Source organism: Palaemon carinicauda, chromosome 31 (assembly GCF_036898095.1).
Source record: "Palaemon carinicauda isolate YSFRI2023 chromosome 31, ASM3689809v2, whole genome shotgun sequence".
Taxonomy (NCBI): Eukaryota; Metazoa; Arthropoda; class Malacostraca; order Decapoda; family Palaemonidae; genus Palaemon; species Palaemon carinicauda.
In genome coordinates, this window is record NC_090755.1 from 14,474,023 (window position 1) to 14,489,025 (window position 15,003).

At 34.7% G+C, this 15,003-nt stretch overlaps 1 protein-coding gene across 2 annotated transcripts in view; it reads right to left on the reverse strand.

The window, feature by feature from the left end:
- The window catches only part of LOC137624318 (tyrosine-protein phosphatase 10D-like), a 335,629-nt gene that overhangs the window by 164,506 nt on the left and 156,120 nt on the right, over nt 1–15,003 (reverse strand). For both annotated transcript variants that reach the window (XR_011040718.1, XM_068354980.1), the window contains exon 7: nt 1,137–1,321. Coding sequence is in view for 1 of the 2 variants with exons in the window: in XM_068354980.1 (XP_068211081.1) it covers nt 1,137–1,321 (185 nt within the window). In the remaining variant the exon portion in view is untranslated. The remainder of the gene's footprint in view (nt 1–1,136; nt 1,322–15,003) is intronic.

Consider the following 15,003-nt stretch of genomic DNA (forward strand, 5'->3'; position numbering starts at 1 on the left):
TATACACACGAACATGCATATATAGATATAAAGATAGATTCACACACGCACACACATACATACATACATATATATATATATATATATATGTAAATATACATAAATATGTATATATGCTGTGTGTATGTATGTATGTATGTATATATATATACATATATATATATATATATATATAAATAGACAGATATACACACATATATACATACATATTTATATAAATATATATATATATATATATATATATATAATAGATAGATATACAAACGCCTATATATACATATATACAGTATACACACACACATATATATACATATACATACATATATATATATATATACATATATATATATATATATATATAATATGTGTATGCGCGTTTAACTGAGAGATGGGGAGAGCTCTCGTGTAAGAGAATTTACACTAATACTGATCATAGAAAAGTCAAACAAAAGAGGAGACTTGGGCGCATTGTTAACACTTAGGCCTTTCTGAACCTCGTAAAAAAACAAACAAAAAAACTTGGTAGTCCGATGCAAGAGATATCCTCCCAGGGGAAAAAGAATTCCGCCTTACAAATAATCTAGAAAGCAAACACTTCAGTGCCATTAATCGCCAGACCAGGAAAGATAATGGTTTTTCCTACAGAAGTTCCGAAAGTGTAGCAGGCGAGATAGATATTAATGACCACTCGTCTGAGAAAAAGGCCAGAATAAGTCAAAAAAAAAAAAGAAAAAAAAAAGCATCTTCTGAACAATGTGTTTTTTGGAAACAATAGGGAGAAAGCAGGCTGTGTAGCCATCAGGTGATTTTAATCACACTGATGGGGTAAAAAGTATGAGAGAGAGAGAGAGAGAGAGAGAGAGAGAGAGAGAGAGAGAATTTGCTCTATCAGTAAACAAAATTAGATATTGTTTTTGTTCCAGATAAAAATGAATATTTTATGAAATAAATTATAAAGAAAAATAAAACAGAATTCGAAAGAGGTTGGAAGCTTTTAGACAAGTAAATCGATCATTTGATTTAATACTTTTTGACAGTAGAAGAAGACAAATCAATGTGAGGCCAAATAAATGACGAGAGAGAGAGAGAGAGAGAGAGAGAGAGAGAGAGAGAGAGAGAGAGAAAATCTAACTTACGAGTGGTGACGTTTGCCGAGGTGGGCCAGGAAGCCACGATGCCAGAAACCGTCTTGATGAGGACATTGTAGGTCTTTCCTGGTTCGAGTCCCTCGAAGGTGGCTTCTCTAGGGGCATCTCCGTCGATGACGTGTGGGGGCACCTTCTTCCTCACGCCCAGGCTTAGCTGGTATCGATTGAACTCCCTGCGAAGGACGAAGAAGAGAAATTAAAAAAAATAATATGGTCGTTTATTATTATTATTATTATTATTATTACCTAAGCTACAGCCCTAGTTGGAAAAGCAGAATGTTATAAACCTAAGGGATCCAACTAGGAAAATAGCTCAGCTAGGAAAGGAAATAAGCATACAATAAGAATAGTGTGCCAGGGTGTACCATCAAGCAAGAAAACTCTAATCCAAAGCGGAAGACCATAGTACAGAGGCTATGGCACTACCCAAAACTAGAGAACAATGGTTTGATTTTGGAGTGTTCTTCTCCTAGAAAAGCAACTTACCATAGCTAGAGTTTATGAGCAATTAGAGTGCAATAGTTAACCCCTTGAGCGAAGAAGAATTGTTTCGTAATCTCAGCGTTGGCAGGGGTAGAGGACATAGGAGAATATGGAAAGAACTAGAAAAATTATTCAGTGTGTGTGTAGGCAAAAGAAAAATGAGCCGTAACCAGAGAGAGGGATCAACTGTTTGGCTGCATTTATCAATCTTTAGAAACAGAGAAGCCATATCAGCCTCTTGATTATCTGCTTCCTATTATTGTTCAGTAAGCGGTCATCCCAACTAGGACTTGAACCCTGATTCGCTGATGGTCTGCGAAGTTGGTCCAGGTGTTGACGAGCTGGAGAAAGAGGATCGCTCGCGGGCTCTCTCGAGAGGGTGACGTTATAGATTAGCATATTACACGACAATGCGAGATACGGATATAATACAGTTCATATGTATATACAAATCTGTCGACTTCAGTATTGTGAAATAGAAGTTTGGAGGACACTGTGGGCACTATGGTGTATGTGTTTGTGTGTGTGTTACCCTATAGTACTGTATGATAAAGAGCAAGTGTCTGACTATATACAGTATATATATATATATATATATATAGTGTATGTGTTTTACCCTATAGTACTGTATGATGAAGAGCAAGTGTCTGACTATATATATATATATATATATATATATTTTTCATGACACGCTGCCAAACCGTTGGGTTGTATTAAGGAAAGGAGGAGAGGGTGGGAAGGGTTGAATCTGTGTGTGCATATATAAAAAAATTTCTTTAAATTTACGGCTTAGGTACACAAATATATATATATATATATATATATGTATATATAAATTCATATATATATATATATATATATATATTTAAATGTATATATATACATATATATATGAATGAAATGCAATACAATAACGTGTCCAAATAGAAGAATAATTTAACCTTTATATTTATTTATATATATACATATATACATACACACACACACACACACACACACATATATATATATATATATATATATCTGCATTTCAGCCATGGTAGAGCCAATTAGAACTATACCATCTGCGTATTTAAGATCACATAATCTCTGGTCCTCTTTCCTATGAATATCATTATTCATTCATTCATTGCATTACCTTGTTCATAACAGAATCACCATAATAAACAGTAGAGGGAACAGTATTCCACCCTGTAGTACTCCAGTCTTGATTTCAAATGCATCTGTAAGACTACCATCAACCATTACCCTGCAACAAGTTCCACTATGCATATCTATTAAAATATTTACAATCTTTCTGGTATCCCACAGTTACTCAGATTCTTTTTTAGCATACTTCGTGAATGCTATCAAATGCTTTCTCAAAATCCACAAAGAATAAAATAGGTAATTTTACTTCGTTATACTGTTGAGCTCAATACCGCGTGTATATATATATATATATATATAATATATACATAAATAATTATATATTTATGTCCTCACTTAACTTAGGGGGAAGACAAAAGTCGCTAAACCAGTTCTGATTCTACTGAACTAAATTGTATGCCTTTCTCTTTCACCACGTAATATGTTTGTCTTTGGAAGCTCTTTTATTTCTATAAGATTCATATATAAATGATACTTGTTGAGCAACTCATGAATAATATTTACTTTCAAATTGAGGTCTGTAATCTATCAAATCCTATTCATCATTAGCTGGAGAACCCACCTCTCAACAAAACCGAGCAATGGTTTTCTATCATCAGCTCAGTGGAAAGTTTCTTAGAGTACTTCATTTCTCTGAGAGATAGCAGAGATCGTTAGCAGTAAATGGTCTTACAATGAGTTTCACTTTTACGTTTTATTCTAAATTCCTCTGGCGAATACCTACTAATCTATGTAACATCGTCTTTAAGTTAAATAAACAATCTCTTGTGCATCTGTCCACATTATTCATGGACCTCATTTAACGCCAATAGTTCGGGGTTTTGTTAAGAATATGAGAAGAGTAGAAGACTGATGGAGAAGTTACAAGGAAAATTATCGTTTTGTGTAGAAAGTGTAACAATAACAATCGTTCTTTATGCGAACGTGTCTTTTCTTACTCTTTAATGCTGCTACAGTATTACTGCTTTCAAGAAAATTCGTCATTGGACCCACATTTTTCTAAGGAAATAAGTCATAAATTATCGTAATAATTATATTAGGGTCTACTGTATTGTCCCATAGTTTTTTACTCTTATCACTAATTTAGTTCTCTCTCTCTCTCTCCTCTCTCTCTCTCTCTCTCTCTCTCTCTCTTTTTTACAAGCAAGAAAATAATCTCCAATCTCTCAGAATGGTAAACAGAAACAATTCTAACGCTTTAAATCTACCCTGCCGAGATAAGGAAATACGAATGCTAAGAGACTTGCTGTTTAAAAATCTCAGAAGTTTAAAAAATTGTTTACACCAACGTCGAAGATATTACAAGAAAACAAATTCAGACAGAGGCGAAAGTTGTGCCGTGCAAGAATGTGTGCGTGCGCGAAGAACGATAAGAAATCGCAGGTAAAATAAAGGGAAGAGAACGAGACATCTGGCCTGAAGTGAAACTCTTCGAGATATTTATATTTATGATTCGGAACTGGTTTGAATTTCCAATTCACGGCGAGGTTGGTAAATAGGAAACAATGAATGCTACAAAGGGCTTTAATGAACATATATTTGCTAACAAAAAATAATGAATACATGTACTTTCATAAGCAATATAGAAGTGTAAATAAAATCAGTGTCGGAATGGCCCGGGGGTGGGGCGGGGGGGGGGGGGGCGAGGGGATTCCCTCCTGGGCCCTCCCCTTGAAAGTATCTAACTGGGCCCTCGTAACTCAAGGGAAAATATTATAGGAAAAAGAATATCTCTCTCTCTCTCTCTCTCTCTCTCTCTCTCTCTCTCTTTATATATATATGTATATATATACACATATATATTATATATATATACACATATATATTATATATATATATATATATACAGTATATGTGTGTGTATATACATATATATATCATATACATATATATACATATATAACACACACACATACATATATATATATATATATATATACATATATATAGGTATATATATATTTTATATATACACACGAGTAAAGATTTCTGGTATTTATTTTATCCAGTTTTATCCAGAAAATTTTCCAAACTGATTACAGTATCGTCAGTATTCATAATGGTAGAAGATAGCCTGTTGAGGAAATATGAATGGAGTTTGTAGTCTTCAAGTCTTCATTCTTAAATGCTAATAACTTGGCCTAGGCGCGTAGCTCTCAACCTCTCATTTGGTATATCACTGATTGGCACCAATCTGTTAAGGATTACCAGGTCCTGTGCGGACAAGAAAGGGGGGGGGGGAAGACTTGCAACATCATATTAAATTACTTATTTTGAAACCACAATAAAAGAAGATAAGTCTTTAAGCAACGAACCTCACTTGCTCTCAATTCACTATAAATTATATATATATATATATATATATATAATATATATATATATATATATATATAATATATATATATATAATATATATATATATATATATATACATACATATATATCAACCACAATGGCATTTAACATCGAATTCTACCTTTGGGAATGTATATCCACTGGAAATTCATTTATGATAACAGCTTCTGAATCGATGATTGTTACCCGAAACCATATCTGCATATATATACTGTGTATTCATATATATACAGTATATATATATATATATATATATGTTATATATATATATATATATATGTTATATATATATATATATATATATATTTATATATAAATATATATATATATATACGTGTATATTGAGAGGAAGAACAGGGCTTCTCTCTCTCTCTCTCTCTCTCTCTCTCTCTCTCCAGTAACTTAACATATGATAAAAAATAGACAAGTTCCATCTCCCCTAAGCATTGAGCAAGAGTAATTTCCCAAAACAAAAGTTCAAATGCTACCCAGGAAAGTAATCTTGACATGAATACGACATCCGGGTCCCCACACCTCAGCACTGAGGATCAGGCTCACCATAATATATCAGGCATTTTAGTAAATCCTGGATTAATAGAGTACACTATTAATCCAGAATAAATCTCAAACGAAAAGATTAAAGGTGGCTCGTGAGCAGCAGAGGAAAGGGACCAACCAAATAGACATACCGTCAGGGCCTTTGCCATCCAAGTTCGGACCAAGGAGGGCCAGGTAATGACTAGTGAAAACTTTTTCAAGTTACCATGGTTCGAATTAGAATTTCTAATCCAAGACTCATGAGTCACAAACTTTATCCACTAAGGCCTATCCTAAATAAAGAACACAAGGCAGTAATCATGATGAAAACATCAATAACAAAAGAAGTCAAAATAAGAGAAACATACAAATAAAACCAAATTAGACCGTATAATGAGCCTAAGATTTACTATTAGCCCATTATTATTATTACTTTTGAAGCTATAATCGTAGTTGGAAAAGCAGGATGCTATAAGCCCAAGGGCTCCAACAGGGAAAATAGCCCAGTGAGGAAAGAAAATAAGGAAAAAATAAAAGAGAAGTTTAAGAACAATAACAACATTAAAATACATCTTTCATATATAAATTATAAAGACTTGAAAATAACAAGATGATAAAAACTTCAAAATAACAACAGGAAAAGAAACAAGATAGAATAGTGTGAACGAGTGTGTCTTCAAGCAAGAGATATCTAAATCAAGACAGTGGAAGACCAGTGTACAGAGGCTATGACACTACCCAAGACTAGAGAACAATGGTCTCTTCTACCCTTAACAAGAGAAAAGTGACCACTGAACGATTACAGTGCAGTAGTTAACCTCTTTAGAGAAGAAGAATTGTTTGGTAATTCAAGTGTTGTCAAATGTATGAAGAAAGAGGAGAATGTATAAAGAATAGGCCAGACCATTCTGTGTATATGTCGGCAAAGGTGAAATGCGCCGTAACCAGAGAGAGGAATCCAATGTAGTACTGTCTGGTCCGTCAAAGGATCCAATAACTCTCAAGCGGTAGTATCTCACACTGAAGAGTCATAATAATTGAGGCTGGGATGGAGGAAGGGGGAGGGAAAGAGGGAGGAGAAGGAGGAAGGGCGAGGGGAAGAAGGGAGGAGGAGGAGGAAGAGGAGGAGGAGGAAGGGGGAGGGGAAGAAGGGAGGGAAGGAGTAAGGGGTAGAGGGAGGGGAAGAAGGGAGGGAAGGAGTAAGGGGTAGAGGGAGGGGAAGAAGGGAGGAGGGGGAGGAAGGGAAGAAGGGAGGGGAAGGAGGAAGGGGTAGAGGGAGGGGAAGGAGGAAGGGGCGGAAGAAGGGAGGAGGAGGAAGGGGGAGGGGAAGAAGGGAGGAGGAGGAAGTGGGAGGGGAAGAGGGGGAAGAAGGGAGGAGGAGGAAGGGGGAGGGGAAGAGGGAGGAGAAGGAGGAAGGGCGAGGGGAAGAAGGGAGGAGGAGGAAAGGGAAGGGGAAGAAGGGAGGGAAGGAGTAAGGGGTAGAGGGAGGGGAAGAAGGGAGGAGGAGGAGGAAGGGGAGGGGAAGAAGGGAGGGGAAGGAGGAATAGAGGGAGGGGAAGGAGGAAGGGGTAGAGGGAGAAGAAGGAGGAAGGGGGGGAAGAAGGGAGGAGGAGGAAGGGGGAGGGGAAGAAGGGAGGAGGAGGAAGGGGGAGGGGAAGAAGGGAGGAGAAGGAGGAAGGGGGAGGGGGAAGGGGGAGGGGGAAGAAGGGAGGAGGAGGAAGGGGGAGGGGGAAATGAGGAAGAGGTAGGTCGAGGTGCTTCATGAGAGTAACTGCTATAATGACGAATCCCTTGCAAGCAAGTATCCAGGCCAGGTGCGGTAGAAAGCGAATGGCCGTGAATGATTCAGGGGGAAATGGTTTGGGGTATTTTCCCGAAGGAAGAAACGAGGAGAAATTGAATTTATAACACTTCAAATGGAGTGATTTCCTCATAATGGTATGTATTAATTTCTATCCTTATCCCTTTGTTTTATCCGTATTTTCTGCATTTTTGCTAATGATTTTCACAAAAAAATTTAATTTGATTTTGTATATGTTTATTTTAAAGGTGGTTTGATATATTTCGTATGACTGTTTGAACATTTTACCTAATTATAGTACTATTTACAAGAGTGTTTCGTTAATGTCAAGATTCTTAACTTTATTAACGCATAACAAATACCTATTGTATACAATAGATATTAATTTTCAAAATTCAAGTAAGAAAAAAAATGAAATGCCGTGTCAATCTGATTTTCCCCGCATGCCTACCATATGTCTCAAAATGTATAGGTTTTTTTTTTGAAGGAGAAACGAAGCCTTTGTGCCATGATGGTCGAAACACTCGTTCGTTTATGATTGTCCCACAATCCTTATGTGTGACAAGGGCTCTCTCTAGCTGTGGCAGCCCGTAAGAAAAGTGCTCAACCTTGCAAGCAGCCACGATTTGTAGCGTATACCAACGAAGCAGTTTCTTTTCCGTAACGTTCGCTGTCTGCTGAACACAAAGTGTCAGTGACTGAGAAGCTGCATCGTCGAGCACATTGTGCACATATTTTCGAGTTGTGATGAAATCCTCCAAAGCACAGCAACCTTTTACAAGCAAAAACTTCCTTTCATTGGACGGCCTTGATCATAATATCACCAGAAACGCTCTCACCCTCTCCCTTCTACCTATGAGGTTCCAGCAGTCAGTCACTCACCCAATCACCATTCTAGCAGTCCGACCCCCCCCCCCCTCAAGGCAGTCTAGTTCTATGAGTTACGACTGTTATGGGCTTCTTGTGAGTACCTAAGGGGTAGGGGTTGGGGGCGAGTCATTGAAGGACTTGCATTCATACTCTCGCTGTTGAGGAATTTGTTCTTAAAGATTCCAGTTCCTTGAGAACATACCTGCGGAGATTGATTGATTGATTTAAAGTTTTTAGGCATCCTGACATCTTACCTGCGGAGAGAGAGAGAGAGAGAGAGAGAGAGAGAGAGAGAGAGAGAGAGAGAGAGAGAGAGAGAGAGAATCAATGGCTGGTTATGATAGAAAGCTTTTACAGATTTTTTTCCCCCGTGGTGAAAGAATCTTAATATGTAGAAAGATTTCAAACAAATACCTCGGGGGAACGAAAAATAAAATCTTTCGATGTGGTGAGAGATGAAACTTATACACAGAAGAAATAAAGACAAGACATTGGCATTCTTCCTCTGTTTCTCATATTTTCTTTTGACATCTATAAAGCTATTTTGTCATCAATTAAAGAAAATGACTAAGGGACGGATAATGTCAAGGGAGAGTAGGTGTCAGATGAGGCTGATAACATGATTTCTTTGATAATAAAAAGATTTCTTTTAATTTTTTGTGCGTGTTTTTTAAGCAAACAAGATAGTTTTATCAACTAAAATTGTATAACTTTTCAAAACGTAAAAATTTTTGCCACTTGTATTGTTCAACGTTATCTTTAAACCAAATAAAATCTATATAATGAAACATTCAGCACGAAAAACACCTACTCTTTTATACCACTTAAACCTGTAAACAAAACACTCAAAGTCACATCTATCCATTGTTAAGAAACACTTTCCCCAATATCGATTGGACTGACCACCTCCAAGCAAAATCATTACAATTTAGTTTTAACACCCCCCCCACGAACCCAATTACCCCTCCCCAGCCCTCGTCGTGACCTTATTCATAAAATTCATTTTTATCGGAATGCCACATTACGTCCTGTAACGGTGACTTTGAAGCTGGTATTTTGTGCTTGCAAATTCCAATGCTCAAAAGTTTGAATAATGTCAATAATCTTAATAATAATAATAATAATAATAATAATAATAATAATAATAATAATAATGATAATAATAATAATAATAATAATAATAATAATAATAATTTTAATAATACTAGTAATGATGATGATGATAATAATAATAATAATATTAATATGATAATAATACTAATAATAACTTTAACAATAATAATAATAATAATAATAATATTAATAATAATAATGATAATTTTGAATATAATAATAATAATAATTCTAAATATAATAATAATAGTAATTCTAATAATAATAATTTTAATAAATGTTAATTCTAATAATAAAAAAATTTCTCATTCTAATAGAGCCGCTTTTAGACTTATTATTTAACGATAAACCCGTTTGCTTGGTTTATTCGTAATAATAATAAAATAAAAAGAATTACCATTACTACATTATTCAGTTTAATGTGTAATGCGAGTCCTTCACTACGTCAATGTGATTGCAAAATATCATCTAATTCTAATATACCGTTGCCAAAAAACTGTTATATTAAACTTCGGGATCTTAGAACAATTGATGAAAAAAATATCCAATTGATTACAATACAATTACAACATCGATTGGAATTTGGTATGACTGGTAGCGACCTAGGTTTCGATCCCATTATGAGGTAAAAATTTACTTCTTTTTGAGAACGATATTGTGTTGATTTCCTCTTTTATATATATATATATATATATATATATATATATATATATATATATATATATATATATATATATGTGTGTGTGTGTGTGTGTGTATATATATATATATACATATATATATATATATATATATATATATATATATATATATATATATATATATATATATAAAGATAGATAGATAGATAGATATGCCGGTTTCGTCACCATGAGACCATTTTCCATTAGACTATTGCATAAAAGAATTTTGCTTAATACATACCAAATCATTTATTTTTGTTTCATCACCCGTATTAAGAAATTAGCCTATGCATGGATTTTTTTAAACAAAATATTAAAAAAGATAATGTTAGGAAATTTTAAAAAGTTTAGCTTTATTGGAGATATTATGTGTATCTGGTGAGAAAACGAAATTTTATGTAATTTTTTTTCTAAGAATAAATGAAATGGTGTTATCTACATGTGTCACTTTGGAGACGGTAATATAGGCTACTGAGCCTTGCCCTCTTTCCATTGCCTTATACATACATAGATGTGATGACGGGTTTCACAGCATATAGAAAGGCCACCAATATTTTAACAGATGTACATTTTTGCTGATATAGTCGTCGCAGAGATTCTGGGCGAAATAAGTTCCATCCCTTGATGACGTCATAGCCAATCATGTTATCTCCTGCGTTAGCAGCGATCTCCAACACATCCCAATAAAGTGATTGTAAGTTACTATAGTTTAAAATTTGTAAGAGGATGTATAGTGACCACTTTTAAAGTGGGAGACAACGTGATTGGGTCTAACGTCAAAAGGGGGTGAGGCTTATTTCGCCCGGAATCTCTGCAGCGACTCCAGATCAAAGGACAAACCTGCCCAGAGATAATCTCCAGGCTATCTGGGTGTGTGTGTGTGTGTGAAAACCTTTCGTTTCATTTAGAAGGAACAATCACTTTGAATTTTACCACTGATGTTGTTATCAATTAATGCCAGGTCACGCTAATGTAAAATCCTATAAAAGCATATCAAAGGAACATAGCATTCTTTCCCAATCATAATTACTCCATAGCTTCAAATTAATCTATGAAATAATTGACCAGCATCGTCCTTTCAATGCTAAACATACTACTCCTCACTAGTCACTGTGAAATATCTACAGACCTACTTAATCGAAGTAACTTCTATAAATATGAACCGCCATTTTTAAGTAACACACACAAAGAATCAAGAAAGTTTATTTGAGTTTTTTGTCAGTTTTCAGACTACCACACATGCATATAGAAATACATGAGTACCCCGTAATAGCCTGGTTTTGCAATGAGTTCTGCAGAAGAAGAGCTTTTACAGTTGGACGATCACAGTTTATGCGCAAGATATGCAATAGTTTTATTGTACTTGATGACAATAGAAGAAAAGAATGATGCAATGGATAGGAGGGTTTAAATCTGATGATCAGCTACTGACCAAAGGTAGTCGCTGAAAAGTTACACATTGGTTACTGCTGTGACTCAGAAGGTCGAGGGAGACTCAATACTGCTACTCGAATACATTATATATATATATATATTTTTTTTTCATGTGCCGCATCAGGGATTACATCACTGCTCTAGTTGGAAGACGAAAATATTATCCTGTGGCGTCAGGAGGGCTGAAAGAGGCTTGTATCTTCGTAATTTGTATGCCCTCTTTAAAGGCTTAATGGTAGCTCATGAATGGCAGAGGCAAGGGACAGTGGCAATGCTATAACTAGCAGAAGTAAGACCTAGAGACTGATCATATATATATATATATATATATATATATATATATATATATATATATATATATATATATATATATATATATATATATATATATATATACAGTATATATATATATATATATATATATATATATATATATATATATATATATATATACACACACACATTATATATATATATATATATATATATATATATATATATATATATACACATATACACACACATATATATATATATATATATATATATATATATATATATATATATATATATAAAGTATATATATATATATATGAAATTTTTTTTTTGCACATTTAGACGTGCTTTTCATATTCAAACAAGCCATATATTTTTTATACGTTAATGTCTGGATTCTCTTAACGACCTTGGGATCAGAGCCCCAGGCGAAATCGCACAAAGACAACAGCTTGTGACCGGCCGGGAGTCGAACCCTGGTCCGGCAAACTTGTAGAGACAGTGACTACCACTTGGCTACGAAGAAAGATAAAAGTCAATGACAATTCTATCATTAATCGAATGCCAAGTAACAAACTACCAATTAGCTACGATGGTGAAGATGGGTTAATATCAATTCTAAGTACAAAACACCTGAATTCGACAGGTATAAGTACAGCAGAATTGTCATTGACTTTTACCTTTCTTCGTGGCCAAGTGGTAGTCACTGTCTCTACAAGTTTGCCGGACCAGAGTTCGACTCCCGGCCGGTCACAAGCTGTTGTCTTTGTGTGATTTCGCCTGGGGCTTTGATCCCGAGGTCGTTAAGAGAATCCAGACATTAATGTATCAAAAATATATGGCTTATTTGAATATATATATATATATATATATATATATATATATATATATATATATATATATATATATATATATATATATATATATATATATGACCAGCAGCCAAGCCCCTTTCCATCCAAGCTAGGACCAGGGAGGGCCAGGCAATAGCTGCTAATGACTTAGCAGGTATATCCATAGGCTACCCTAATCCTTCCATCCTTTACTAACAAGTATGATGAAGGTTGCAGACACTATAAGAAACTATCCAGCTCGAGCGGGTCTCGAACTCGAGTCTAGCAGAACGTAGGATGGGACGTTTCTCTTAAGCTACCATAACCCTGAATCATTGCACCAGTGACCGAAATGTTTGACCATAAACTCATCTAACTAAAAATTAGAAAACTAACCACTGAGACTATTGATGTCATCGTTTAATGAATGGTTTTCCAAATTCTTCTCGATATGGAATAATAATTTGTACTATCTACCCCGGAGCAGGGGCCCGTGGAGCCATTGAGCACCTCAAACTCGTTTCGAAACCACGAGTCTGAGGAAAATTATAAATAAAAAGTAAATTTCATACCTACTACATCTCTTTAAACAAAGAGCAAATGCTTGGCTACACATACACACAAATACATAATATTATATATATATATATATATACATATATATATATATATACATTTATATATATATATATATATATATATATATATATATATATATATATATATATATATATATATATATATATATATATATATATCGTATGTATATCATTTGGAAATATTTTCTTATCATCGGTGACATTGCCCTAATGTCACAACAACGCCGATGACCATCACTACTGATGTGACATTGTAGCCACCACCCAAGATCGACGATGACATTTGGAAGGCAATCTTCCACATGGCAGATTGAGGTCCACCTCACCATGGCAACATTCTCCGCATCCTTTTGCGGTATCTTTTTATTGCGAACAAACAAGCGTTATTGAAATGCGTCTGATTTGTCTATAATTGTAAACAGCGTGGAAGGGATATACAAAATGTTTGACAAGTTTAGGAACAAAATAGACGAAAGGGGGTCAGGGAATTTTCGGTCGGGAAACAATGGACTCCGGAGCACAAACTATAATTTTCCGGTCGTTAAACAAAAGCCGAAGAAATCACGTATCAATATCAAAAGAAAATCGTCAATAATAAAAGGGTAGAACACTTTAAATTCTGATGAATAGAAAATATAGAACTTCAAATTTTATAATATATATACATACATACACAAATTATATATATATATATATAAATATATATATATATATATATATATATATATATATATATATATATATATGTATGTATGAGTGTATATATATAAATATATATATATATATATATATATATATATATATATATATATATATATATATATATGTGTGTGTGTGTGTGTGTGTGTGTGTGTGTCAAACAAATTGAGAACGTTCATCAGTATTCATAGAAGATTAAGTGTTTGAAGGGGCAGAAGCTACATACAATATCTGGATATAATCGCAAGCTGAGGCAATTATCGATTACTAATTAATGACATCGTTTTTTTTCCTTTTTGCAGTGAACTAAATGACAAAGCGAGCCCATTACCCGGATATCTCCCTAGCGAGCGAGCGAGCGAGAGAGAGCGAGAGAGAGAGAGAGAGAGAGAGAGAGAGAGAGAGAGAGAGAGAGAGAGAGAGATCCCTGCATCACTAATTAAAGCGACGCAGACTGATATTCAGGAAGGTAGGCCAAGAGATACACGTAAAAAAGATATAACCTAATTCATAACAAGAGAGAGAGAGAGAGAGAGAGAGAGAGAGAGAGAGAGAGAGAGAGAGAATCCCTGCATCACTAACTAAAGCGATGCAGACTGACAGTCAGGAAGGTAGGTCAAGAGATACACGTAAAAGAGAGAGAGAGAGAGAGAGAGAGAGAGAGAGAGAGAGAGAGAGAGAGAGAGAGAGAGATAATAAATGCATTACCTTTTGCATCTAAGAATCATAGCAAGCAACGACCACATGAGAAGCAAAAAAAAAAAAAAAAAGAAAAAAAGAAAAAAAAAAAAAAAAGTTTTAGTTAAAAGGGCAAAAGTGTTCCCTGTTTTTCCTTGTGAGTAATACCGAAAGTGACCAGTCATTAAAATGTTATTTCCGACTCCAATAATGTTACAGAATCCTACTTACACGAAACCTCTCATCTCGAAGGTTATTTGATATTTGAGGTTCATGACAGTTGAGTAACATATGCAGTTATTACTATCATCATTATCTTAAGATCCCATGAATTATGACTTAACA